Source organism: Ochotona princeps, chromosome 4 (genome assembly GCF_030435755.1).
Source record: "Ochotona princeps isolate mOchPri1 chromosome 4, mOchPri1.hap1, whole genome shotgun sequence".
Lineage (NCBI taxonomy): Eukaryota > Metazoa > Chordata > Mammalia > Lagomorpha > Ochotonidae > Ochotona > Ochotona princeps.
In genome coordinates this window covers 18,315,911-18,343,280 of record NC_080835.1, presented here as the reverse complement: position 1 = coordinate 18,343,280, position 27,370 = coordinate 18,315,911, and the positions used below count along the sequence as shown (strand labels likewise).

The 27,370-nt window shown below is 45.8% G+C and overlaps 1 protein-coding gene across 2 annotated transcripts in view; it reads left to right on the top strand.

The window, feature by feature from the left end:
- Window positions 1-6,781: 6,781 nt before the first annotated feature.
- The window catches only part of TTC17 (tetratricopeptide repeat domain 17), a 124,904-nt gene continuing 104,315 nt past the window's right edge, over window positions 6,782-27,370 (top strand). The window contains exon 1 of one of the 2 annotated variants that reach the window (XM_058663157.1): window positions 6,782-6,974. In XM_058663157.1, the coding sequence (XP_058519140.1) occupies window positions 6,816-6,974 (159 nt within the window). In that variant the 5' untranslated portion in view covers window positions 6,782-6,815. The remainder of the gene's footprint in view (window positions 6,975-27,370) is intronic. The other variant, XM_058663156.1, reaches the window with a different exon arrangement.

The window sequence follows — 27,370 nt, the reverse complement described above, 5'->3', positions numbered from 1 at the left end:
TCCCACATGTATTAACAGCTGCAAGCATTTGGATATACTGAGACTGCTACATCAAAATGTGATACATTGTCCTGGGGATGACTATCACACCATCCTTAGAAGACCCCTGGTATCGCTGTGGATGAGAATGCAAGGCTGGGTAGATCCATGGTCTGGCTCATCTGTAGTAACCCTGTGCTTCAGATGCATCTGGTTGACCAACTGTTTCTAAATGAAATTGCTGTATTTGGGCAGCCTCTGCATCCCCTTGAAAATCCTTTCCACTTTTCACACACATTGGCTTGACAGAGGTGCAGCTCTTCCTGACATACTCGGCCTCCCTCCAACCCATTGTCTTACCTCCCACCAATTCATAGTTGTTCTTAGGGCTTTATGTAGTAAGGCTACTAGTAATCCCTGTTTGGTAATACAGTTTATACCAGGTATCCTGTTGCAATGAGTCTCTTTCCATTCTTGAGTCTGGATTACACATGTTGAGTGAACTTAAAGATTGTGAAAAGTGGAATCAAAAGATAGGTTGGTTATGGTACGAAAGAAAATGTAATTGATGCAATGCTTTTTCATATTACACATTTTATGAACTTATGGATGATCTCAAGCTTTGACCAATAGAATGCAGAAGGGATGCTTGGTCAGCTCTGTCATCTCAAGAACCTTAACAATCTTCACTTGCATTCACTCAGCACCTTGAGTAATCCGGTAAGAAATGTGTGTAAGTGCCATGCTTGAGGAAGAATCCTAACCATTTATGCCACTCCCAGAAGTGTGACTGGGGGCGCTTCACCAGCCAAGCTCCTAGCTGAACAGGTGGCCCGAGCCAACACTAGGAGAGCAGAAAAACCACTCTGCTGTTCAACCAGCAAACAAATGTTCTAAGTCTTCAAATATTGCACCCCTGGATCTGCTGCAGTGACTCAGTTGGTTAATCCTGCACCTTCAAGTATTGACATCCCATATGAGTAGCAGTTCATGTCCCAACTGCTCCAATTTCCATCCAGCTCCCTGTTTTTGGCTGGGAAACCATCAGAGGACGGCCCAAAGCCTTGAGACCCTGCACCTGCGTGGGTCACCTGCTGCCTCAGCTTCAGCATTGGCAACCATTTGGGGATGAACCAATGGAAGGAGGATCTTTCTCTCCCCTATGGATTTGGGGTCCTCCTAGCCTGTGGTGCAATAGGAGGCATAAAGGTGAGATTCCAGTTGCTCTGGGCAGCTTTCCTGAGTCATGGTGGGACTGGCTCGCTATGATCTTGGTCCATCACTGCTGCCTGTTTATGAGTAACAAGTCTGCTTTGCCTGTGGGAGTGTTCTGCCTCACTGGTCTGGGCTGTGGAACCTTTGCAAGAGTTACTCAAAAATTAGCCATTCAAAATGGCAGCCTGGTGTTACATCAGTGCTACAGAATTCAGAGGAAACAAATAGAAGCTGACCTTCTGTGGGCTGAAATCTGAGATATACAATAAATAACAGATGTGATAAGGAAACCCAAGGAAAAGATATCAGGCAGGAAGTAGAATGAGCAAAGGTTTCTAAGTATCAGTGTGTGACACTCAAAACTGCTTAATAAACAGAAATATGCTTCTGGGCAATTAGGATTTGTGATAGACTTCTAAAATAGCCCCCAAAGATCCCATCATTAAATTGCTTATATAGGACCTGGTGCAATAGTGTAGTGGTTAAAGTCCTCGCCTTGAATGCGCCGGAATCCTATATGGGCGCTGGTTCTAATCCCGGCCGACCTACTTCCCATACAACTCCCTGCTTGTGGCCTGGGAAAGCAGTCAAGGACGGCCCAAAGCCATGGGACCCTGCAACCTGCATGGGAGACCCAGAAGAGCTCCTGGCTCCTGGCTTTGGATTGGCTCAGCTCCAGCCATTGCGGTCACTTGTGGAGTGAACCATCAGACAGAAGATCTTCCTCTCTGTCTCTCCTCTCTGTATATCTGACTTTCCAATAAAAATAAATAAATCTTTTTAAAAATTCCTTAGGTAGGGCCCGGTGGCGTGGCCTGGCAGCTAAAGTCCTCACTTGAACGCACCAGGATCCCATATGGGTGCTGGTTCTAATCCTGGTGGCCCTGCTTCTCATCCAGCTCGCTGCTTGAGGCCTGGAAAACCAGCCGAGGACGGCCCAAAGCTTTGGGACCCTGCACCCGTGTGGGAGACCTGGAGGAGGTTCCTGGTTCCCGGCTTCATATCGGCACAGCACCGGCCCGTTGTAGTCACTTGGGGAGTGAATCATCGGATGGAAGATCTTCCTCTCTGTCTCCTCTTCTCCGTATATCTGACTTTGTAATAAAAATAAATAGATCTTTAAAAAAATTTCCTTATATAGAAAAGATTACATTCTGTATTTTAAACACAATTTTTATGTCAGTTAATGACATGCTGGGGCAAACATGAATATATCATTCCTATGATTATGTTGTATGGCCAAAGGAATTTACGATGTTGTTAAGGCTACTAATCAGTTCACATGGAATTAATTAATCAAGATGGAGATCATCCAAGGCCTGGCGCAGTGGCCTAGCAGCTAAAGTCCTTGCCTTGAACATGCTGGGATTCCATATGGACGCCAGTTTTTTTTGTTGTTGTTTTTTTTTTTTTTTTTTTTGATGCAAAAGCAAGAGGCTGTATTTGATCACCAGTGCACTGGGGCCAGGGCCAGTACCTCACGCAGGAGGCTAGACACACTCTGGACGCCAGTTCTAATCCCAGTGGCCCCACTTCCCATCCAGCTCCCTGCTTGTGGCCTGGGAAAATAATTGAAGACTGTCCAAAGCCTTGGGACCCTGCATCCACATGGGAGACCTGGAAGAAGCTCCAGGCTCCTGCCTTCAGTTCAGTTCTGCCCGGGCTGTTGTGGCCTCTTGTGGAATGCATCAGCGGAAGAAAGATCTTGCTCTCTGTATTTCTGACTTTCCAATAAAAATAAATAAACCTTTTTTGTAAAAAAAAAAAAAAAAAAGGGGAGTGGGGAGATCATCCAGATGGACTTCATTTAATCTTATCAATGTTTTATTTTTGAAGGTTTATTTTTTTCATCCGCTGATTACTCCCCTAATGGACACAATGGCTGAAGCTGAGCCAATCCAAATTCAGGAGACAGGAGCTTCTTCCAGGTCTCCCACGTGGGTGCAGGATCCTAAGACTTTGGTCCATCCTCAACCGCTTTGCCAGGCCACAAGCAGAGAGCTGGATGGGAAGTGGGGCCACTGATATATGAACCAACACTCATATGGGATCCTGGGAGCATGCAAGGCAAGGACTTCAGCCACTAGGCTACCATGCTGGACCTTCTCATCAGTATTAAATCTAGGTCTAGAGATGGAGGAAGTCTGAGAATTCACAGTAGAGATATCCTGCTTGTTACTAGGGATGATTGCCATGTTGATAGGGCTGTGCAACAGCAAATCATGGGTGGCCTTCGTGTTCCTGCCCAGCAAGAAAAGAGGTACGTAGCTTGGTCTTCAAACTGCAGATAACTGAATTCTTGTAGAAACTTGGAGAATGAGCTAGGAAGAGGATTCTCAGCCTTGGATGAGCTTACTGAGAGCTTGTGAGATTCTGCAGAGAACCAAGGCACAGCATGCCAAACTGTTGCTGCCTGGGAACTGCAGTTGTGTTAAGCTGCTAAGTTTGTGGAAGCTTGTCACAGCAATAGGAGGACCAATACAGGATCAGAAAAGACAAGGGAAAGTAGATATGGGTAGCACAATACAGAAGCTATGATTCTTTTCTCCTCTAAAGGTAAATGGATCAAAAGGGTGGGTTGGCCCAGAGGGGCCTGGGTCTCTTGGCCCAGGTCGCTGGGCCTGCCTGCATGGTGGGCACTGGATCCATGAGCCCCAAGGCAGGAGGGGTCCAGCTTGGCCCAGGTCTCCTGGCTCAGGTCCATGAGCCACCTAGCAGAACCAGTATTCCTCAGTGTAGAAGATGGAGTGCTAGACAGCAGACCATGGAGGACATGGCAGCCCATTGGGGCCTGCAGAGGACATCTGGTACCTTAGCAGAGAACAGAGGACAGAACTACTGCAGCCAAACGATGACAGCAAATATCTGGGTGAATGGAAACTAAGGTCAACTGTGTGCCAATGGAAGGGATTCCTCATCCATAGATCGGTGAGATGAAGAGCATTTTAGAACTATCACATCCACCTGGGCAGAACCTTCAGAACATGTGCCTCATGGTGACCCTTGGTTGATATCGGGTGGCCTTTCCCCATCCTCAGGTACTAGGATGGTTGGGAGGCTGGGTATGGTCTATCCCCATTTCTTCCTCCTACCTCCAGAAATGGGAAGAAGAAATAAACATCATCTAAAATAATAATTTTAAAAGGTAAAAAAAAGAAAGAAATGGATCAAACAGCTGGTAGGCAAAATGTGTCATGTTAGGTTTCTCCTTACTATACTTCATTCATTCTCAGGCTCTACAGTCAGGCAGATCCGAGTCCAAATCCAGGCTACCACTTACTAGCAATATGATGTTGGTCAGGTTACATCAGTAGCGTACCTCTGGTAACTTAACAGTAGCTGTAATGGGTTTGGCACTGTGGCTTACTGCGTGAAGCAGTCGTCTGCAGTGCCAGCATCCCATAAAAGTGCCAGTTCAAGTCCCAGCTGCTCCACTACCAATCCAGCACCCTGCCGATACACCTGGGAAAACAGCTATGGATGGTTCAAATGCTTTGACCCTGAGTGAGCTCCTGGCTCCTAGCTTTGAACCAACCCAACTCCAGCCATTGTAGCCATTTGGAAAATGAACCAACAGGTGGAATACTCTCTGTAATCTGTAACTTTGCCTTTCAATTAAATAAGTCTTAAAAAAAAATAGTAACTGGGCCCGGCGGCGTGGCCCAGCGGCTAAAGTCCTCGCCTTGAAAGCCCCGGGATCCCATATGGGCGCCGGTTCTAATCCTGGCGGCTCCACTTCCCATCCAGCTCCCTGCTTGTGGCCTGGGAAAGCAGTCGAGGACAGCCCAATGCATTGGGACACTGCACCCGCGTGGGAGACCCGGAGGAGGTTCCAGGTTCCCGGCTTCGGATCGGTGCGCATCGGCCCATTGCGACTCATTTAGGGAGTGAATCATCGGACGGAAGATCTTCCTCTCTGTCTCTCCTCCTCTGTGTATATCTGGCTGTAATAAAATGAATAAATCTTTAAAAAAAAATAGTAACTATGCATGTGTAGAACCAAGATTGTACTAAACACTCAAAAAATGTTAGATGAAGATGACATCATTGAACATCTCCCCACTCAAGAGAGTAAGACTTCCACACCTAAAAATAAGACACTGATAACAGATGTTATTTGCCACTGCTTTATTTTAAAACTTAATCAGTTTTCACTACTTCAGTACTTTAAGCTGCTCTCTGAAAGGAGAAAAAAAAAATTCTGTGGCCCTTGTTTCCACAGCATGAAGTGATGATTAACTTGTTTTCCTGCAGTGGTCAATATTCTCCCACAGGAAACCCAAGGCATAGCATAATGATCTTACAACAAAAATATTGAAAAGTCAGATATATAGACAGGAGAAGAGACAGAAAGATCGTTTCACTCCCCAAGTGGCTGTATGAGCAGCCGCAACTGAGCCAATCTAAAGCCAGGAGCCTCTTCCTAGTCTCGCATGCAGGTGCAGGGTCCCAAGGCTTTGGGCTGTCCTGCTTTCCCAGGTCACAAGCAGGGAGCTGGATAGGAAGTGGAGCAGCCAGGATTAGAACCAGCGCCCATATGGGATCCTGGGCACATGCCAGGTGAAGACTTTAGCCACTACTCTACCGTGCCGGGCCCTCAAGTCTCCTCTTGAAAAAGCCCGGCTTACTTCAGAGAATCTAGGTCAAGTCCTGGCCCCTACTTCGCACCCAGAATACCCTGTGAAGCCACAGACAAGGGCTTACGTGCTTGGGTCGCTGTACCCCACAAGAGAGACTCCGATTCGGTCCTGAGCTCCTGACTTCTCCCTGGCTCAGCTCTGGCTACTATGGGATTATGGCGAGTGAACCAGTGAATGGAAGATTCCTGTCTTCCTGCAGAAGAATTGAAATAAATAAAAATCACAATGACAGAAATTGGAAGGCGCTCTGAAATATTAAAAATAAGTTATCTGGTAGAAGCTAATTGACAGAACCACAGGTAGGATCCAGGTTCGTCCCAGCGTGCCTGTGAGTTCCCAAGGAAAAGTGAACCACTAAGTATATATGCACAGCCCAGTTAAACTGTGATCCGATTCAGCAGCCTCGAGGATTAGGGAGAAGAGCTGAGAAGGGGCTTCGGACAAGCTCCCCGCCATCCCAAAGCTCATCCACCGCTGCCCCTCTAATAACTATCTCCAAGGTTTGGTTAAAATTAAATTACAACACCCCATCAATGTTCACATCTCAGAGCGGATTCTATTCTGCATACAATAGGTGCAATAAAAAGAGGAAGGAGAGTTTATTCACTGTCTTTAAGTTCCTGCAAGAGCCCGTATCACAGAGCTGTTGAGGGACCCAGGAGCAGCAACCCTGGCCGTCCACCCCCGTGGAAACGTCCAATGTTTATTTTTTTAAAAAGGTAATGTCTACTCTATGGTGAGAAACTAAAACTTCTTTCAGAGAAACAAAACAAAACAAAAAAACCTGACTCTTAATATTTCGGCCTTTTGCTTTCATCACACAGACCCCAAAGAGTGGTCGGTCACCGACACCAGCCGCCCAAGCCGCCCTTCCAGGCTCCGCCTTCTCGTCCGCCTCCTCCCGCGCAGACCTCCCCAAGATGGCGGGCAGCGTGGAGCCGCTTCCGGTTCCGGTGTGCGCGACCGGGTTGGGGGGGCAAGATGGCGGCGGCAGTCGGGATCTGCGGCCGGTGCAAGCTGCTCACCTGTTCCGGCCCGGGCTGGCTCCTCAGGCTTTCAGCCTTGCTCAGTGTGGCTGCTCGAGGGGCCTGGGCCACCACGCACTGGGTCGTCACGGAGGATGGGAAGATCCAGCAGCAGGTAGCGGCCCCGGTTTTCCATCTCGTCCGCGTCCGCCCTCGCCCGGGGGGAAACGGGGTGCCCCGTCCCGGCCCCGGGCTATGGGGCTCTGCGCGGCCCCGCTCCCAGGTTACCATCCCGTGGGCCTAGGCGCGCGACCCCCCGCGTTCGGTGCTCTCACACCCGGCGCCGCCCCTGTCCGCTTGTCTCCCGGTCCTCGCTTGCACCGCATGGAAGTTCGCAGCCTCGTCCTCGGGGGGAAGAGTGTCCCGGCGGTCGGCGGCCTGGCCTTGGGGTCCATGGCTTGTGCTCGGGGTTTAGCAACGACCGGGGCGTTAGAAATGCTGTTTCTGGTGCCGGTTCCCCGTGGAAGTGGAAAGCAGGTGGCAGCGCCAAGCTGTGCGCGGGTCCCAGGGCGGTGACAGCTCCGGCACCCCTTGCCACCCAGCGCACCGGTACCTGCTGCTCCCCCACCGCGGCGCCTCTCCCACCTGGTGGGATTCGTTTCTGGGGCTGTGGCGTAGGCAGCCTGTACCGTTAACCAGGTCAGCAGAGACTCATTAGAGAACATGGTCCTACCCAAGGAATGCTCCAACATGCCGCTCTGGTGGCGTCGCCCGCATCTTTCCTGCTGACATAGCCCTCCTTTCCTAGGGTAAACCTAATTCCCGTAACCCAGCCCCGCGTGCAGGACGTGCCTTCTTTTGGCTTTGGATATGCCTCAACTCATTCCTCCAGGGACATACCGCTTTTCTTATGTAACTTCAGAATCAGCTGCGTTTTGTAAATGTTGCGGAAACCTACTAAAGTGTACGTGTGTGTTCTGCTACAGATTCCTGGTAAACTCAGTGATTTCCTGTTCACTTCAGAAGCCATCCTGAACTGTCCAGCAAACATTTAGAAAGTGAGGTGTATGCCCTTGGCAGGGAAGCCCACACGCCTCAAATCAGTGCCCTGGGAAAGTAGAGGTCCTCTGTGTTGTGTGCCCTGAGTTAGCTCATGGTACAGCTGGCTTCTGTTTAAGATGAAGTTTGCCATGGGATGACAGATTTTATCTCAAGTATAAGGAATGTGTTAAGAATGAGCCTTGGAGTTCATGATCGGCTGTCCGCATCCGTTAGAGCTGTCATCCTTTTGGGTGCAATTACACCACACCTGACTTTGTGAGAAAAGGTTTCCTCTGCGTGTCCCTTGCAGAGACTTAAAGTCTGTGTATTTCAGAATCCCTAGGAAACATGGCAAGTCCATCTTCTTGAAATATGATACGGGAACTTGGCATGTAGAAGTGTTCCGTGAGTTCTTTTGGTGTGCTAATAATGGTGGTTTTCCCGGGTCCTCATAAAAGCAGTGGTGGAGTGAAGTCACTCCTGCTGCAGTTTGGGGAGCCCTTCTCCCATTGGCTCTTGTGCAGAATCCTTATTGGCCACGGCTATTTAGATCTGTGACATTGACTTCTCCTTCCCATTTGGTGTCCTGCCATTCAGCTGAGAAAGTAACCCATTTGAAAAGCGAAAGCTGCTGGAAATGCATTATTTATAGGCCAAACACGACGATGTGTGAGGGGATGCTGATCTTGATCTTGTTCTTTCCCAAATCCCTTCCGTTGCACATGGGGTGTGTATGTGTTATGTGTTAGTGGGAAGAAGTAGGTACTGATGACTTGCCTCCCACAAGGGACCAAGCTGAAATCTTGTGGCTCTGTCAGGTCCCCACTGCAGTAAGTGCTTATTCTTGAAGCTAAAAAAAGGAAAGCTTTCTTTTCCAGAGGCCTTGTGTAATGATCCTTTTCATTGATTTTTGCAGTACTTTGTCATTCATAACATTGGCACTGTTCAATTCCGAGAGGCCAGAACATTTTAGGCCAGAAGACGGGCTTGGTGCCTGCAGTGTAGCAGTCAGAGGCCAGGGTAGGGCAACTGGATTTGATCTGAGAGGAACTGGCATGGAAGTAAAGAAGAGGCGGATGCCATGGTCTGAGTTGCGTGTTGATAATGGTGTGCCCCTCGTGCTTCCTCCCCGACGATCCTTGCCTGCTGGGAGAAGCCAAGCTCTGTTTAGATTGTGATTAATCATCACATTTGGAATGGAAAAATCCTAGCATTGGGGGATGCATTCAGAAGCGATTAATTAAAGGCTTGGAATATGTATTTGTACTGTGTGCCAACTGACCTGTCAAAGAACTGTTATTTGTTCTTGGTTATAAAATTTGGGAGTGGAGTATGATTTCAATTTTAAAGTGACCTATTATTGGGGAAAGGGCTAAGGGCAAGCTGAAAAAGCAGATCTTAGAAAATCAAAGTGGCACATACCTTCTGAAACTGTGCTATTGAAACCTGTCTAACTTAGGCAGAACAGATAGGTCACTGTTTCCCATAGGGAGCATGGAGCATGGATTACAAACCTTTATTGCCCACAATACAGATTTAACTAAAGATATTTCCCAACATTGCCATGAAAGTTTTATCCAAAGACCAGTATATGGTCCTTCTAGGAGCTTCTAGATCCTTCTTTTGTTTTCAGTTTCAGGCCTTAGCATACACTAAAGGTGGGTACCTACCAGTGGCGTACTGCAGACTTGGGAGTGTAAATCCTGAGGTGGGCTGGAGTGGGTTCCAGGCAGAGCAAGGAGCACACCTTCCTGCAGGCAGCCTGTTCACTGACTGAGCAAGGGTTGCTTGCAGCAGCAGCTGGCGTGCCGTACTTTGCCGAGCAGTCCCAGGATCGTTTCATCACCCATCCCTGCCTCACTGGGAACTCTTCCTTTGCCAGTGTTTAGGCTGTGTGCTTATTGAGATTTATGGAATTCCAGGAGCGTGGTCCAGGAAATCATGGCACTTGGCTATGAAGACAGAACCCTATACTCACTGATTTCTTTCCCACCATGATAAGGGACCGCTAAGAAAAGGCCCCTCTGCATCTCTGCTGGCTCTCCAGTCCTCTTGTTTTTCTCACTTACCTGTGACCCTGTGCCTGGAAACCACTCAGTTTATGTAAGCAGTGGTTCTTATCTTTGGGTCCAGAGATTTGAATTCACTGGGATAATCTGCATCCAAGGAAGATGTATGTATGATGCACTTAGGCCAGTGGATCATCATTTGGTTGACTTTATGATGAATAAGCTTCAAGGTAATTTTTAAAAAAGATTCTTTTGTTGTTATTTGAAAGACAGAGGTACAGAGAAAGAGTAGGGGAGAGAAAGAAAGATCCTCATTCCAGCCATCCCTTCCCAGATAGCCGCAGTGGACGGAGTTGGGCCAGTGCAAAGCTGCATCTAGAAGCCAGAGCTTCTTCTGAGTCTTGCATGCGGGTCCAGGGGCCCAAAGACTTGGACCATCTTTAGCAGCTTTAGCAAGGAGTTGAATCAGAGGTGGAACAGCCAGGTCTGGGACTGGTGCCCACATGGGGTGCTGGCACCACAGGCTGAGGGTTAATGTACTGTACCATGGTAGTGACCCCTAGATAAATGACTTTTTGTTTAGCTTTGACAATTTTTACATATTAACAAATGTGGAAATTTCTGTCTTTATCAAAGAAATGTCTAGAGATTCCCTGTGTTAAAGGTAAATTATTCTATGAGCCTAACCACTACATATCCACAACTTTTCTATGGAAAGTTTTATGTTTTATGTGCTGAATTAACTGCTAATGGATTATATGTTGAAGTTGTCACTAGTTTGGTGCTTGTAGGATTAAATCAAGAACTTTTATTTCTTCCTTTGGGTTTGTTCTAGGTATTCTCTTTCTGAGTCAATAGAGGTCTAAATTTTTCAGTAAAAAGTATTATCTTTACCAACTCTCTTATAGAACATTGTTACATCTACTTTCTGGGCCATTGTACCCCTTTTCTCCAACTCCACAACTGCAGGATTTTAAATTTGGGGAAATTCTTATTTCAGTTTTTGAAAGGCAGAAAGACAGAGGTCTGCGTCTACTGGTTCTCACATTCAGATGCCTGCAACAGCCAAGGCTGGGCCGGATGAGTCCAGCAACCCGGTCTCCTGGTATCTCATATGGGTGATAGGGATCCAAGCAATTCACATTAACACAAAACTGGAACTAAATGTGGCAGCAAGACTGGGCCCCAGGCATTGTGATATAGTACACTGGCACTTCAGGTGGCATCAAAAGTGTTGCAATACATACCTGTTCCATAAAGAATGCATGCTACAACTCAGTGGGGAAGAAGTCACCCACATTTACACAACTGACGATGACATTTAGTAATCAGCAATAACTAAAATGTATTAGTAGGGTCCGGCATGATAGCGCAAAGTACTCGCCTTGAATGTGCTGGGATCCCATATGGGCGCCAGTTCTAATCTCAGCCGACCGGCTTCCCATCCAGCCCCTTGCTTGTGGGCTGGGAAAGCAGTGGAGGACGGCCCAAAGCTCTGGGACCCTGCACCCTCATAGGAGACCCAGAAGGGCTCCTGGCTTTGGATTGGCTCAGCTCCAGCCATTGTGGTCACTTGGGGAGTGAACCATCGGTCGGAAGATCTTTCTTTGTCTCTCTTCCTCTCTGTGTATCTGACTTTCCAATAAAAATGAATAAATCTTTTAAAAAAAAGTATTAGTCTGCAATAACATGCAAATGAGCACTTTATACTAAGTCTAAAGTGCATTTTTCCCTCTCAGAATACCAAGTGATGGTGTCAGAAGAAATATGTAAGTAAAGATGCAAATCATCACGTTAGAGTCTTTTCCTGTCCACTTTGCTTTATCTGTTTTGTGTTGATGTCAGATTAGGGGTAAGTGGATGGGCAAGGGCCCGTGCAAGTGTGAATTCAGTTTGGTGGCTAAGCATTTGTCTTCTGGTCAGGGGCTTATCTCCTCCAGAGTTCAGGTGCTGTAAAGTGTCCCCAGTGGACAAGGTTTCCAACAAGCTTCACTCTCCGAAGCCTGGGGAGAGAATTGGGTGCTAAGTGATTGCTTCAGCAGTTATGACCCAAAGGAGTACTGTCAGACTTAGTTCAACAGACTCTGTTGACTGATCTTTAAGTGAGCCCAAGGTTTCATTTTGGTCCAACGTTAAATTATGTGATTAATCCGGGAGAACATTGATAGGACACAGAGAAATCGATGGCTTTGTTTCAGTGCTTTGCTGTCATGGAGCTCTGTTTCTGGGTGTGAACACTTCAGGGATTTAGCTTCGCAGTTCTTCACTAACTTGCTGGACACCTGCTAAACCTTGCCGGTTGTCCTTGGCAATAAAGGAATTCTCATTCAGCCCAGCTTTTTCTGATGTTGTCCACTAATGTTTTTTCTTCTAATAAGTTACCCAGGTAATAATTCTGTTTATGTTGTAGAGTAGTAAGAGGAACTTGAAAATATAGAGATGGATGATAAAATCAAATAGTTTTCCCAATCACTTACTGAATAAATGTTTCCTGACTGCTCACTGTTTGTCACTCCCTGTGCTTTGGGGGTATGCCCGTTTCTGGTGCTGTCATGACCTGAGATTCTCCCTTTAGGGGCAATCACAGCTCCATCCTAAAGTCGCCTCCCCTGTCCACTGCCCGTCCCCCAGGTTAGTGCCCTGCTTTGCCCACCAGTAGTCTGGACTGCTTGCCTCCAGTGCAGGTTCCTAGGTCAGCAAGTGAGATGAACAGGTGATGATACAAGTGAACCGTAGATCATTTCCGGAAATTCAGTTTTAAATATTGCCATTCCTCCAGTTTATCTTGCAGCCTTTTCTTTCTTTCTTTCTTTCTTTTTTAAGATTTATTTATTTTTACTGGGCAGTCAGATATACAGAGAGGAGAAGAGATAGAGAGGAAGATCTCCCTTCCGCTGATTCACTCCCCAAGTGGCTACAACAGCCAGAGCTGATGCGAAGCCAGGAGCTTCTTCCAGGTCATCCACATGGGTTGCATGGTCCCAAGGCTTTGAGCCGTCCTTGACTGTTTTCCCAGGCCACAAGCAGGGAGCTGGATGGGAAGCGGGGCCGCCAGAATTAGAGCTGGTGCCCATATGGGATCCTGGCGTGTTCAAGGTGAGGACCTACACTGCTAGGCCTCTGTGCTGAGCCCCTAGATTTTAGACTTCTAATATGAGGTGTTTTTTTTTTTAATAAGATTTATTTTTATTTTTATTGCAAAGTCAGATGTACAGAAAGGAGGAGAGACAGAGAAAAATCTTCCATCTTTTGATTCACTCCCCAAGTGACCACAACAGCTGGTGTTGTGCCGATCCACTCCAGGAGCCAGGAACCTGCTCCTGGCCTCCCTTGCGGGTGCAGGGTCCCAAGGCTTTGGGCCGCCCTTGACTTCTTTCCCAGGCCACAAGCAGGGAGCTAGATGGGAATTGGAGCTGCCGGGACTGGAACCAGTGTACCTATGGGATCCCGGCATGTTCAAGGTGAGGACTTGAGCCACTAGGCCACCGTACCAGGTCCCTAATATGAGTTCTTTTTTTTTTTTTTTAAGATTTATTCATTTTATTACAGCCAGATATACACAGAGGAGGAGAGACAGAGAGGAAGATCTTCCATCCGATGATTCACTCCCTAAGTGAGCCGCAATGGGCCGATGCGCACCAATCCAAAGCCGGGAACCAGGAACCTCTTCCAAGTCTCCCACGCGGGTGCAGTGTCCCAGTGCATTGGGCTGTCCTCAACTGCTTTCCCAGGCCACAAGCAGGGAGCTGGATGGGAAGTGGAGCTGCCGGGATTAGAACTGGCGCCCATATAGGATCCTGGGGCTTTCAAGGCGAGGACTTTAGCCGCTAGGCCACGCTGCCAGGCCCCCTAATATGAGTTCTTAAGGGAGTATATTTTAGGTACTTCAGGTTAAGAATGATCAAATTGAAATTAGTTTTGTCTCTAAACCCCATTTCCCTAGTTTAATGAAATGTAACACCATTCATCATCCACCCATTTGTCTATTTGAGAAGTCTAGTTGTCTTCTTTTTTTTAATTATTTATTATTTAACTTCATTAATTACATTGTATTATGTGACACAGTTACATAGATACTTGGGTTCTCCCCCCTCCCCATACCCTCCCACCATGGTGGATTCCTCCACCTTGTGGCATAACCACAGCTCAAGTTCAGTTGAGATTCCCCCATTGCAAGCGTATACCAAAGTCTAGTTGTCTTCTTAAATCCCTCCCTCTTCTTTACCGCTTACCAGGATCTTTCTGTTGTACCTTCTAATAATACCTGATTTTTTTCCCCATATCCAGTGTTGTTACTCTGATTTAGGCCACCTAGTTATTACCACAGCTATTCTCAAGAGCTAGTCTCCCCAGGTCCACTCTCCCTGCTTTCGGTCTGTTCTCCACAGAGCAGTTAGAGTGATCTTTAACACCTCCTTTCTCTTTTGTCTTTTTAAAAGAGTTACTTATTTTTATTGGAAAGGCAACTTTACAGAGAAGGAGAGACAAAGATCTTCCATCTGCTGGTTCACTCTCTAAGATTTTCTGCTGGGTCTTTCACATGGGTGCACGTTCCCAAGGACTTGGGCCATCCATCCTCTGCTGTTTTCTCAAGCCATAAACAGAGCTGGTTCAGAGGAGGAAAAGCTGGGACATAAACTGGTGCCCATATGGGGTTCTGGCACTTGCAGGTAGGATTGGCTTGTTGAGCCAACGCACTGGCCCCAACACCTCCTTTCTGTTAAAAATTTGGAGTAGTTGGACTACTTCCTGAGATGTCTGTGTCCTGTGAATTCTCACTGTTCCACTTCCTATGCAGGTCCCTGATAACACATCCGGAAAGCAGTGGAAGATGGCCAAAGTGCTCAGGTTCCTGCCATCGATGTGGGGATCTGCATGGAGTTTCCAACCCATGGCCTCTTTGCAGCCATTAGGCGAGTGAGCCAGCAGATGGGGATTGGTCTTTCTCTTTATTCACTCCCTCTATCACTCTGCCTTTCAAATAGGTAAATGTAGATTGCAGAAGTAATGCATGACATTTTAAAAAAGATTTGTTTATTTCTATTGGGAAGGTAGATCCACAGAGAGAAGGAGAAACAGAACAGTCTTCTGCTGGTTCACTCGCTAAGGAGCCGCAATGGCCAGAGCTGAGCTGATCAGAAGCCAGGAACCAGGAACTTCTTCTGGGTCTCCCACGCGGGTGCCTGGTCCCAAGAATTTGGGCCATCCTCTTCTGCTTTCCCAGGCCACAAGCAGGGAACTGGATGGAAGTGGAGCAGCCGGGGCACGAACGGGTGCCCATATGGGATACCACACCTGGAGGTGGAGGCTTAGCCAGTTGAGCCAGTGCACTGGCCTGTAATGCATGACATTTGTAAAAATAGATGAGTGATGCCCCACCGCCCCGGCCGCCCCGCAGGGCCGGAGGGGAGGGGGCGCACCAGGCACGCGCGGCAGAGTCCCGCCCCCGCCCCAGGGTGGGGCTGTACATACTGTAACATACAGAGCATAGTGAAGAATCTATTTAAGGCGCGGCCGGGCTTGTGGGTCCCTCCCGCCGGCTCCACGAGCACTTTCTACTTGTGCATGGGCTTGGTTTATATGAACTGCCATTAAACATCGCTGCACCAAAAAAAAAAAAAAAAAATAGATGAGTGATGGGCCCGGCGGCGTGGCCTAGCGGCTAAAGTCCTCTCCTTGAACGCCTCGGGATCCCATATGGGCGCCAGTTCTAATCCCGGCAGCTCCACTTCCCATCCAGCTCCCTGCTTGTGGCATGGGAAAGCAGTCGAGGACGGCCCAGTGCATTGGGACACTGCACCCGCGTGGGAGACCCGGAAGAGGTTCCTGGTTCCCGGCTTTGGATAGGCGCGCACCGGCCCGTTGCGGCTCACTTGGGGAGTGAATCATCGGACGGAAGATCTTCCTCTCTGTCTCTCCTCCTCTCTGTATATCTGACTTTGTAATAAAATAAATAAATCTTTTAAAAAAAATAGATGAGTGACAGGGAATATTTAAAGTAATAAAGTGAAGTCTCTCCCTCCACTCTCCCTTCACCCCTCCCCTGAACTCTGCCCACTCTCACTCCCCAGAGAAAACTTTTTACATTTGGGAATGTATTCCTGGGTATGACCTGTATTACTGCAGTTATTTCCTGTTGTGGAAAAATGTCTGAATCTGTGTGTTTTCTGAAGAAAAGGAAACAGGTCTTTAGCCCAGCAGTTACGAGTACCTGGCTGCAGCTCTTGTCTCCACCTTCCTACCAAACAGAACCTGGGAGGTAGCAATGACAGCTGAAGTTCTTGGGTCTCTACATGTGGGACGGCTGGATTGCATTCCTGATGCATGGCTCGGGCTGGTCATTGCAGACATCTGGGAACTGAACCAGCTGATTGGAATGCTCTCCCTGTGTGTCTGTCACTAACTATATATATGCGTGTATATGTGTATATATATATCTCCTCTTAGAGGCTTACTTAGCTTAGGGTTTTAGGGACAGAGTCCAAGACTGGGCACAGCCTTGTTCAGCCTCTGGAGAGGGCTCTGCTGGCTCTGTGAGGGCATGATGGGTGTGATCAGGGATGATGACTCATCATGTGAGCATATGTGAGAGGGAGAGGGCCTTCACCAGGTCAGGAAGCCAGGGATTAGGAGGGACCATTATTTGCTTTGTAATAACCCACTCTCCTGGGAACTTGGGTCCTACGAGGGCTGCATTAATCCTTCTAAAGGCGTTGCTCTCAGTGGTTTAATTCCCTCCCGCGGGGCCCTACTGCTTAAGGATTCTACCACTCTCAGGTTGCTACACTGGGAACCAAGCTGTTAACGTGGGAACCCTTAGGAACTTACTACAAGGAATCTGTAACAAGATCCAACTTCTGTGAGTGTCTTAGGACCTGACCTTTGCTTCTCTCAAGGCTTCTCTCTTGAGTGCCCCACCCTTCCTTCAGTGTCACACACACACACACACACACACACACACACACACACAGCCCTGCCCATGTTTAGCTTTGATGAGTGACACCCAAATCTGCCATGTTCTCACCTGTTCTGAGTCGTTGCGCATGTCCTTTCCCCTAACACCCCACGCTTCTTACAGCTCCGAACACTACCCCAGTGATGCTTCCATGATGTGTAGATTCCAGTGAGTTCTGGCTTGTGTTTTCACAGCATCCTGAGTGCCTATGACATCATTTGCCACACCATGCTGTGTCTACTAAGAAATTTTCTACTGGACTGCTCTATCTTCCTTGTAGTTGCTGTATCCATTTCTTGAGCTTTAGTATCTCCGTGCCAAAGCAGATAGGCTGGAACATGCGTAATATGATTGGATGATGTGAAGACATTGGAAAAGTTGTTTCTACTATTTAGGAATTCACCAGTGTCTGAACAAAGCTTTATAGTACTCACTAGTGTGATAACCTTCTGGGGACTAGTGTAAAGGAAGTTTCGATCTTCTGGATGGTCTTCAAAGCTCGGAGTAAGGACAGCATTGTTGTGCAGTGACTTAAGCTGCCACATGCAGTGCCACCATTGTGTGTCAGAGGCTAGTTCACTTCCCCTCTCCCTTCATGCTAATGCACCTAGGAGGGCAGTGGGTGATAGGCCAAGGGCTTGGGCCCTTGCTGTCCATGTGGGATACTTGGATGGAGTGTGTGGCTCCAAGCTTTGGCCTGACCTAGCCCTAGCTGTTGCTTGCAACCATATGGGGAGTGAACTGTGCATGGAAGATACTCTTTCTCTCTCTCTCTCTCTCTCTGTGTGTGTTTCTGCCTTTCAAGTCAATCAGTAGGTCATTAAAGCTAAGAGTAACCCGTCAGTGAGTTAGCTCAGGCCCTCAGAGAAGTTGCACAGTATGTGAGAAGAACTGTGACTTGAGAGATCACCATTGCCTGTCTACTGTGATCATGTTGTGCTGTGCAAGGGGAATCATCCTCTTTGTTGCTGAAAATACATCTGAACCGTCAACTTTTTGAAGAGACATCAAAAATTATGAGGAAGTAAAAGGAGATAAGGAAAAAAATAAACTGAAAAGGCAGTGGCAAGGTAGCTGAGCCGTGGCAGGCGCCTGTTGAGGAGGGATTAGCATCAGCTGTGGTGCCCAGCAGTTGTTAGAGTTTAGAAGCAGCACTGGTGAAGTGAACAGAAGGCGCTCATGACAGTGAGGAATGAGAGAGCTTGCCAACAGCTTGGGTCAAAAATTAGAACAGCTTTGCGCTCCAGAATGCAGGGAGCAGCAAGTTAGCAGTACCTGCACTGCTCTGTGATGACAAAAGGGAAACCAAACACCAATGGGAGTTCCCCAGTGAGTGCGGCTCTTTCATACCAGACGGCAAGAAAGTTCCGTGTGCTCACAGACGCTCTTCCAGTGCTGTAAAATCCTAGCCCTTCGTGCCCAGGCCTCTTATCAGAGCACCCAAGGCCTGACTGACTGCCACTTTCAGTTCTCACTCATCCTCACCTCTAAGCTATCTGGCATTTCTTCACATCTTACCAAACTATTGCATGGTTGCCAGGACATACATGCTTGGTTTCTCCTGCATCCCTGCCCATGGCCTCCCTCTCTCCTGCTGAACGCCATGGTCCTTGATGGCTGTCAGTGTTATCTTCCTTCTCTTGTGATAGGCGCTCACCAGATGCCCTTGGGCAATCTCATGGCACAGAATACCATCTGTAGTCTGAGGACTCGCCAGGCTTGCCTACACTCCCAGCCACTCCTGGAACTGTACTTTGTCAGAGTACTTAAAATGTTGATGGAAAAATAAAATTAATGGATAAATTTATCTTGGTGCAAAAAATAATCTTGAGGGCTTAATGTTTTAACGCTCTTTGAAGATCTCGTGTATATCTGTCTGACTGCTAGATGCCTCCACCTAGCCTCTTCGCTGTCTCATAGACATTAAAAAGACATTTTATCACAAATTATTCTTACCCTACTCAGCAAATTGCTGAGATCCAAACTTCTGACATCTTCTTTGCTTTTTCTAGTTCTCACATCTCATACATAATATAGCAGTAATTGGTTCACTTTACTTCCAAGGTTTTGCGTTACACTTAAGATTAAATTATGGAGTTTATTTTAACTGTGAGCTACAGGGCCCTGCAGGATCTGGGACCTGGCTCCTGAGCACTTCTCGTTTTTGGCTGGGCTGAATGCTGCAGCCGGGCCAGCCGTGGGGATTCTTCACACTGCTCAGCTGGTCCTTCTCTATGAACCTTTGTTCTCTCTCCTTCCTCTGCACCTGTCGTGGCTCAGCTCCTCTCCTCTCTCAGGTTTCTGTCCATCATTGCCTCTTCTGACCAGTGTATCCAAAATAGCATCTTCTTTTATTATTCTATATTCTTTTTCTTAAGATTTTTTTATTTTTATTACAAAGTCAGATATACAGAGAGGAGGAGAGACAGAGGAAGATCTGCCGTCCGATGTTTCACTCCCCAAGTGAGCGCAATGGCCGGTGCTGCACCAATCCAAAGCCAGGAGCCAGGAACCTCTTCTGGGTCTCCCACATGGGTGCCTGGTCCCAAAGCTTTGGGCTGTCCTTGGCTGCTTTTTCAGGCCACAAGCAGGGAGCTGAATAGGAAGTGGAATAGCTGGGATTAGAACTGGCGACCATGTGGGATCCCGGTGTGTTCAGGGTGAGGACTTTAGCCACTAGGCCATGGCACTGGGCCCTATCAATCTATGTTCTTTTTAAAAAAATGCTTTTTTAAAAAAAGATTTATTTTCTATTGGAAAGCCAGATATGCAGAGAGAAGGAGATACAAAGAGAAAGCTCACCCGTCTTCTGGTTCACCCCCACAATTGGCCATAAAAGCTGGAGCTGAGCTGACCCAAAGCCAGGAGCCTCTTCCAGGTCTCCCACACGAGAGCAGAGTCCCAAGGCTTTGGATCATCCTTTACTACTCTCCCAGGCCACAAGCAGGGATCTGCATGGAAATTAGAGAAACCAGGACACGAACTGGTGCCCATCTCTGATGCCAGCGAATTCAAGGCGAGGATTTATGCACTAGGCTCTCACATTTGGCCCCCAAAACACTTATTTTTATTGGAAATGCAGATTTACAGAGAGAAGAGGAGGTAGAGAGAAGGATCTTACATCTGGTGATTCACTCCCCAAATGGCCATAGCAGCTGGAGCTGGCACTGTAGTATGCACAAGAACACTTGTACAAATTCATGAATAGTAGAATTAAAAGATAGTGTGCATTTCCATGAGCCTTTTAAAGACCCCCTCATGTCATATTTTATATTTATATATATATATGTGTGTGCATGACATATCATATATACTATATATGTGTATGTGTGTGTATGCATGTATATGTGTGTATACACAGTCTTGATCCCACATTTTCACAAGGGTATATTTCTGAACATAATAACTTTTTGGTTGTTGATTGACGAGACATTCTTTTATCACATTTAGAATAAAAATATTGATCGATTCAAGTAACTGATTTCTGAAACAGTACCTGGTGTATAGTATGTACTTGGGAAATAATAACTAAGAGAATGTGGGCGTGAGTGAGATGCGCACTCAGTCCTCTCCAGCTACAATCGCTCCTACTGAAGACCACCATCGTTTCGTAGTCTGGTAAAATGAAGTGTATTTACTTGATTTGTTAAGCGTTTAAAAATAATTTATTCATTTATTTGAGAAACCGCAAGTGTCCATGGATACTCCAGAGATGCCCCTAGTCTCCCGGTAGCCCAGGTGCCAAGCTGCTTGTCAGCAAGTCAGTCCCACCTTGGGGACCGGAGCCCAGACCCTGGAGCCGTCAGTGTTGCCTCCCAGGGTCTGTATCAGCAGGCAGCTGGAGCCCAGAGAAGATCCAGGTCGGGAACCCAGACACTCCGTTATGGGACACACACCAAAGAGCTGTGCCAGAGCATTTACTGCAAAGGCTTTCAGCGAGTCCATTCATTCTTTTTTGAGACAGAAATCTAATACAATCTACATCTTCTGAACAAGCATCGTGTCTCTGACCCAGAATTGTGAAGTGGTACCTCAGAGAGTTTCCTTTCTTATTGGATATTTGGACATTTTCCTTTCTTTTTAGATATTTGTACATATTACCTGTTATACTTCTTAGGATATGCTAAAAGAATTTTATTGTAATTGAGGTTGTGGCATTTAAAATACCTGAATACATGTGTATTTAAATAAGTTACTTAAGAAATTAATGTAAGAAATTTATATATATATATATATGAAATTTATATATATGTACAAAAGAAACATTTTTAAAAATGCTTATTTTTATTGGGAAGGCAGATCTACGGAGATGTGAGACAGAAAGCTGTCCCATCCTCTGGTTAACTTCACAAATGGCTGCAATGGCCAGAGATGAGCCAGTCCAAAGCTAGGAACCAGGAGCTTCTTCTGGATCTCCCATATAGGTACAGGGTCCCAAGACTTTATACCATCTCTGCTGTTTTCCCAGGCCACAGGCAGGGAAACGGATGGGAGGTAGAGCAGCTGGGCCACAAACCAGCGCCCATATGGGATCCTTGCACTTGGAGGTGGAGAATTAGCCAGTTGAGCCATAATGCTGGGTCCAAAAAGCAATTACATTTTTTTGAAAAACTTATATGACCAGGGTTAGCATTATAGCATAATGGGTTTTAGCCAAAGCTTGGAATGCCAGCATCCCTTATTGGAGGACCAGTTTGAATCATGGCTTCTCTACTTCTTATCCAGCTCACTTCCAGTGTACCTGGGAAAGCAACAGATGACTCGTACTTGTTGCCTTGCTACAAATAGTTTTCCTGGCTCCTGGTCAGACCTGTCTGCAGTGGCTGTTGGGGAATGCTTTGGTAGATGGAAGATCTCTTCCTGCATTACCTCTGCAGCTCTGCTTTTAAATAAATAAAAGTCTTAAAAAAAAATCTAGGACCAGGTGCTGTGGCATAGTGGGTAAAGCCTCTACCTACAATGCTGGCATTCCATCTGGGCACTAGTTCAAGTCCCAGGTGCTCTACTGGCACTGGAAATACAGTAGAGGTTAGCCCAAATCCTTGGCCTCTGCACCCACAGGGGAGCCCAGAAGAAGCTCTTCGTTTCTGGCTTCACACCAGCTTAACTCTGGCCTTTGGGACCATTTACAGAGGGAACTAGTTAATGGAACATCTGTCTCTATGTGTCTGTTCCAAATATTCTGGCTTTTAAATGAATAAATAAAATTTTTTTAAAAAGTGTATGCTCCTCAAAACTTTGTATCAGCCCAAGTGTACTTTTTGCTTTGAGATCTAATGTTGAAATCTATACTGCACAGATCATATCCTGCCTGGCTGCCATGGTTTTCCTAAAATACTCAACCTATTATAAAATGAAAAGTGAAAGTCTCATAACTGCCACAATCTTTTCAATTTAATTAGTACTAACTACTGTCTGAGTGTAACTTTTGAAGAGAACTCACGAGGTTCTGCATTTTGCATTTCATGCAGTCGTAGACTGGGGAGAGATCCTCATTTAGGGTATCAACAGTTGAGAACTGTGTTAAAAGCAATGTAGGGGCCGACATTTGGCCTTGGCTGCAGTTAAGCCGACACGTGGAGTGCCTGCATCTCCTGCTTGAGTCCCTGAGTTCACGTTCTAACCCTGTTTCCGGTCAGTTTTCATTCTGATGTTCCCCCTAGGTGAGAGCAGATGATGGCCTAAGGGGCTGAGTCCGTGTCACCCTTAAGAGAAACCTGTCTTGATAAATACGAAAAAACAAATTTTAAGGAGGGGAGAGAAGTTAATTCTTCACTGTAATATACTTGGTGTACATATTTCATTGAATATCATAATGATTGTTTTCACTTTTGTTTTCTTGTTTTGTTTCAGTGTAAACCTGGTAAGGTACTGATTAAAGAAAGTAGTTTGAGTGTGGTTAAACTCCTTGACCAAGGCCTTGCAGCTAAGAAGTGGCAAAGTTTAAATTTAAGCTCAAATTTAATTATTCTATCCCTTGTTCCCTTTTCTGCAATCGTAGTTTCAGCTGTAGAAGATTAAATAGTCAGCAAAATAAAAGATTTGTTCAATTTTTAGAATTTTTATTACAGAGAATAGATTTCATGTATTTCATAGATACAGTTTTGAGATTACAACTAACCCTCTCCCTCCCCAATCTCTACCTCAATCCTATACTCCCCCTTTTTTTTTTCTTTAATTTTTGAAAAGATAAGTTTCAGTTCAGTGCACAGTCAGTCACAGGCTTAATTCACCACTAATTCTAATATTGAGTAGGAAGACCACAGTTCCACAGGAGTATAATGATCATATCTCAAGCTTTCCATTTTGTTCCCATGTGGTTTTTTTTGTTTGTTTTTTTAGGGTTTTTTTTTTTTTTTTTTTGTATTCTTCATTAACTGCCACACATCAGAGAAAAAAAAAAACTATAATATTTGTGATTTTGGAACTGGCTTTTTTCATTAAACATGATTTCCAGTTGCGAAAGATCCATTTGGTTGCAAGACAGGATGTCATCCTTTTTATGGTGGAGTAGTATTCCATGGAGTATGTTTACTACATTCCCTTTATCTGATCATCGACTGATGGACATGTGGATCGATTCTTTATGTTAGCTGTTGTGAAGTGAGCTGCAACCAATGTGTGTGTGTTTGGGGGTTGGGTACAAGTAACTCTTTCATATTCTTATTTCATTTCCATTGGGTAAATTCCCAGGAGTGAGATGGCTGGCTCATATGGTAAATTTATTTTCAGATTACTGAATGATGTCCATATTGTCTTTCATAGTGGTTGTACTAGTTTACGTTCCCACCAACAGCGCATTAGGATACCTTTCCCTCCATATCAGCACCAGCACTTACTATTTTGTGAGTTTTGGATGGTAGTCATTCAAACATGAGTGAAGAAACCTCATCATGGTTTTCAATCCGCATTTTCTTGAAAGTTAGTGATCTGAATGTTTTTTCATATGTCTGTTGGGTGATTGTAGTTCATCCTTTGAAAAATGCACATTTTGAACTTGGCTGATCTTCTTTCTGCAAGCGCTGCGATCCCATGTGGACACCGGTTTATCTCCCAACTTCTCCGTTTCTCATCCAGCTCCCTGCTAGTGCGCTGGAAAAGCAGCAAAGTATGACCCAAAGCCTTGGAACCCTGCATCCATGTAAAAGACCTAAAAGAAGCTCCTGGCTCTTGGCTCCGGATGAACTGAGCTGTGGCTGTTGCAGCCATTTGGCAAGTGAAGCAGTGAATGGGAAATCTTTGTTTTTCCTTTTCTCTGTAAATCTACCTTTAATATAAAAATAAATACATCTTTTTTTAAAAATGCTTGTTTCATTTCTTTGCCCATTTCTTAACTGAATGGCTTTTGTTTTGTTGCTGTCCAGTTCCTTGAGATCTTTATAGATCCAGGTGTTAATCCTTAAATGAGTTATATAGTTTGCAATTATTTTGTCACATTCTGTCAGTAGCCTTTTTACTCTGTTCTATTTCCTTTGCAATTCAGAGACTTCTTAACTTGAATACACTCTCATTTATCTGTTTCTGTTTTCTATGCTTCTGTTTTTTGTTGTTGTTGTTGTTGTTTATTGGAAGTCCTTAGGTAAGCCAGTATCTTGCAATTTTCCCCCAATGTTTTCCTCTAGTCATTTGATGGTAATCATGTCATACATTTATATCCTGATCCATTTGAAGTTGATTTTTGAATAAAGTATAAGGTAGTGGTCTCATTGCATACCTCTGCGCATACACATCCAATTCTCCCAGCACCATTTGTTGAGGAGACTGTCCTGTCTCTAGGAATTTAGCTTGTTTATCAAAGAGTAGTTGGTTGTAGATTAATTCTTGGGTTTCTGTTCTTTTCCATTGGTCTACAAGTCTCTCTTTCTGCCAGTACCAGCTAGATTGTTTTGATTATAACTGTCCTGTTGTGAAATCTGATATTGTGATGCTTCCTGCATTGTTTAAGGTTTATTTAAGATTGCTTTAGCTACTCAGGATTTCTTGTGTTTCCATATGAATTTTGGACCTTTTTTCTTTATCTAGATCACATTGAATCTATGAATTGCTTTCGATAGTATGGACATTTTGATGACAATAATTCTACCAGTTAATGAGCATGGCAGATTATTTCATTTTTTATGTCACTTAATATTTCTTAAATGTTTTGTGATTTTCTTTGCAGAAATCCCTTACATCCTTGATTGAATTTATTCCAAGGTATTAAGAGTTTTTGTAGTTACTGTGTTTTTAAAAATTCATTTATTTTTCATTGGAAAGTCAAGTATTCAGAGAGGAGGCGAGACAGAGGAAATCTTCCCTCTGATGATTCACTCCCTAAGTGACCACAACGGCCGGAACTGACAGGAGCCCGGCCGAAGACAGGAGCCCGGAGCCTCCTCCGGGTTCTCTTAGCAGGCGCAGGGTCCCAAGGCTTTGGGTCATCCTCCACTGCTTTTTCAGGCCACAAGCAGGGAGCTAGATAGGAAGCAGGGCTGCTGGGATTAGAACCAGTGCCAGTATGAGTTCTCGGCACGTTCAAGGTAAGGACTTTAACCACTAGTCCACCCTGCCGGGTTCTGATCTTGCAATTTCTTTACCAACCATGGCATTGTCTGTGTATACAAAGAATTTTGATTTTTGTGTGCTGATTTTATATCCTCCAGTTTTACCAAACTGCTTTGTAAGTTCCAGTGGACTGTTAGTGTCCCCCACATGTGGAATCTTGTCATCTGTAAGCAGGAGTTATTTGACTTCTTCCTTTTTCCATTTGGTATCACTTTGAGTTTTTTTTTTCCTAGCTAATGGTGCTGACTAAAGCTTTCAGGACTCTATTGAATAAAAGTGGTGAAAGCGGACACCTTTGTCTGGTTGGTGATCTTAGTGGGGTCCTCATTTGATATGATGTTGTCCATGGTATGTCATACATTGCTTTGTCTGTTGAGGAATTTTTCTTCCATTCTCAAATTGCTTGAAGTTTTTGTCTTGGAAGGTCTTTATTTCAACATTCACTTATAAATGAGAGCTTTATTGAGTACAGTATTGTAGGTTGACAGTTTTTTTCTCCTAGACTTTGGGGTGTATCTCGATTCTCTGCTAGTCTGTAGGTTTCCTGTGAGAAGTAAGTCAGCTGTCAGTCTAGAGAGCCTCTGAAGGTAGTTTCTCCTGCATATTTTAGAATCTTATGTTTCGCTGTTGAGAGCTTGACAGTAGTATGTCATGCTGGAGATCTTTTCTGATCATGTTTATTAGGAGATCTTTTTGCTTCCTGTACTTGGATGTTCTTATCTGTAATTCATCAGTGTCTTCATCTTCACATTTTGGTATTAAAATGTTGCTGTGTCCCTTTGTGGAAGTCATTGTCTTTCTTGCTCATGTTTCTTGTATTTCTGTATTTATTTTTGTTAGGTATTTTTGGAAACACTTGGTTTTCTCTGGGACTTTTGCCTTTGAACTATGCCTCTGTGGCCTGGTGAATTGTACGCTGCTTCAGTGAATAGCCAAAGGTATATGCTGGGTGGGGCCAGGGAGCACTGGTCAGTGCTCACGGGTGGGGCAAGAGTCCAGGGTGGCACCGACCCACATCGGGTAAGGTAGATCTCCTTTGTTGGAGAGAAGGACATGATCACGTCAGATGGGGTGATCACAACCTCACTTCCTCTGTGCTGAGGTGAGCTCCCAGCAGGCACACCCTCCACCCATGCAGGTGCATTAACCACACCTACATTTGTGCAGTCCGCAGTGTGAGTACAGAGCCTTCAGCAGTCACCTCCCCCAGTCACCGAGGGAACCCTGACCATCCAGTGCTGAGCACAGTGACATTCTAGAGACCCAGCCTCAACCCCACAACGTATCATACAGCCACAGAAAATCCCACGGTCATAGCATACAGGGCTCCCGTGGTCACAGGGAGCAGGGGACAGTCAGCTCATCCTCAGCCAGCTGCTGTCATCGTTCTGCCTTGGCATTTTCAGTCTGGTTGCTCATGACAGGCTGAGGGGAGGGGAGCACCTCATGGGCATAAGTAGGTGCTCCACACCTTGCTGGTCCTCCAGGCCAGACTCATGAAGTCATTATCCCTCTGACAAAATCCCATGGTCACGTGACACATGTGTGCAAGCCACTGCAGCTTCTACTGATTAAAGTTGTGCTTTCTGTCTGCCAGTGTTCTTGTTGGGAGCTAGGAAGCAAGCATTGCGTTCTCCCTTCCCTGGGATAGGTGGGCGTCCTGCACTGCACTGGCTGTGTAGGCTGGATTCAAACTTAGTGAGGTTTGCAGAGTTCTCTCTCCGGCAACATCACTACCGACACAGGCTGCCACATATTCCTCTCATATCCGAGAAGATATTGTCTTTTCCAGCCCCCGGCTGCCTGAGTTGCTGCTGGTGCTCCTGTTTGCTTCTGCATGCTAGCATTGCTGTACTGCCCCACAGCGTCAGACTTTCTGTAGAACTTCTCAGCAGCCCTGTCTTGGGAATACACTTAATCTACTGGTGATATCTTCCCTTGGTCAAAATCAGCGCATTCTTTCTTTATTTAGACATCTACAATCTCAAGGTTTTTTTTTTTTTTAAGATTTATTTACTTTTA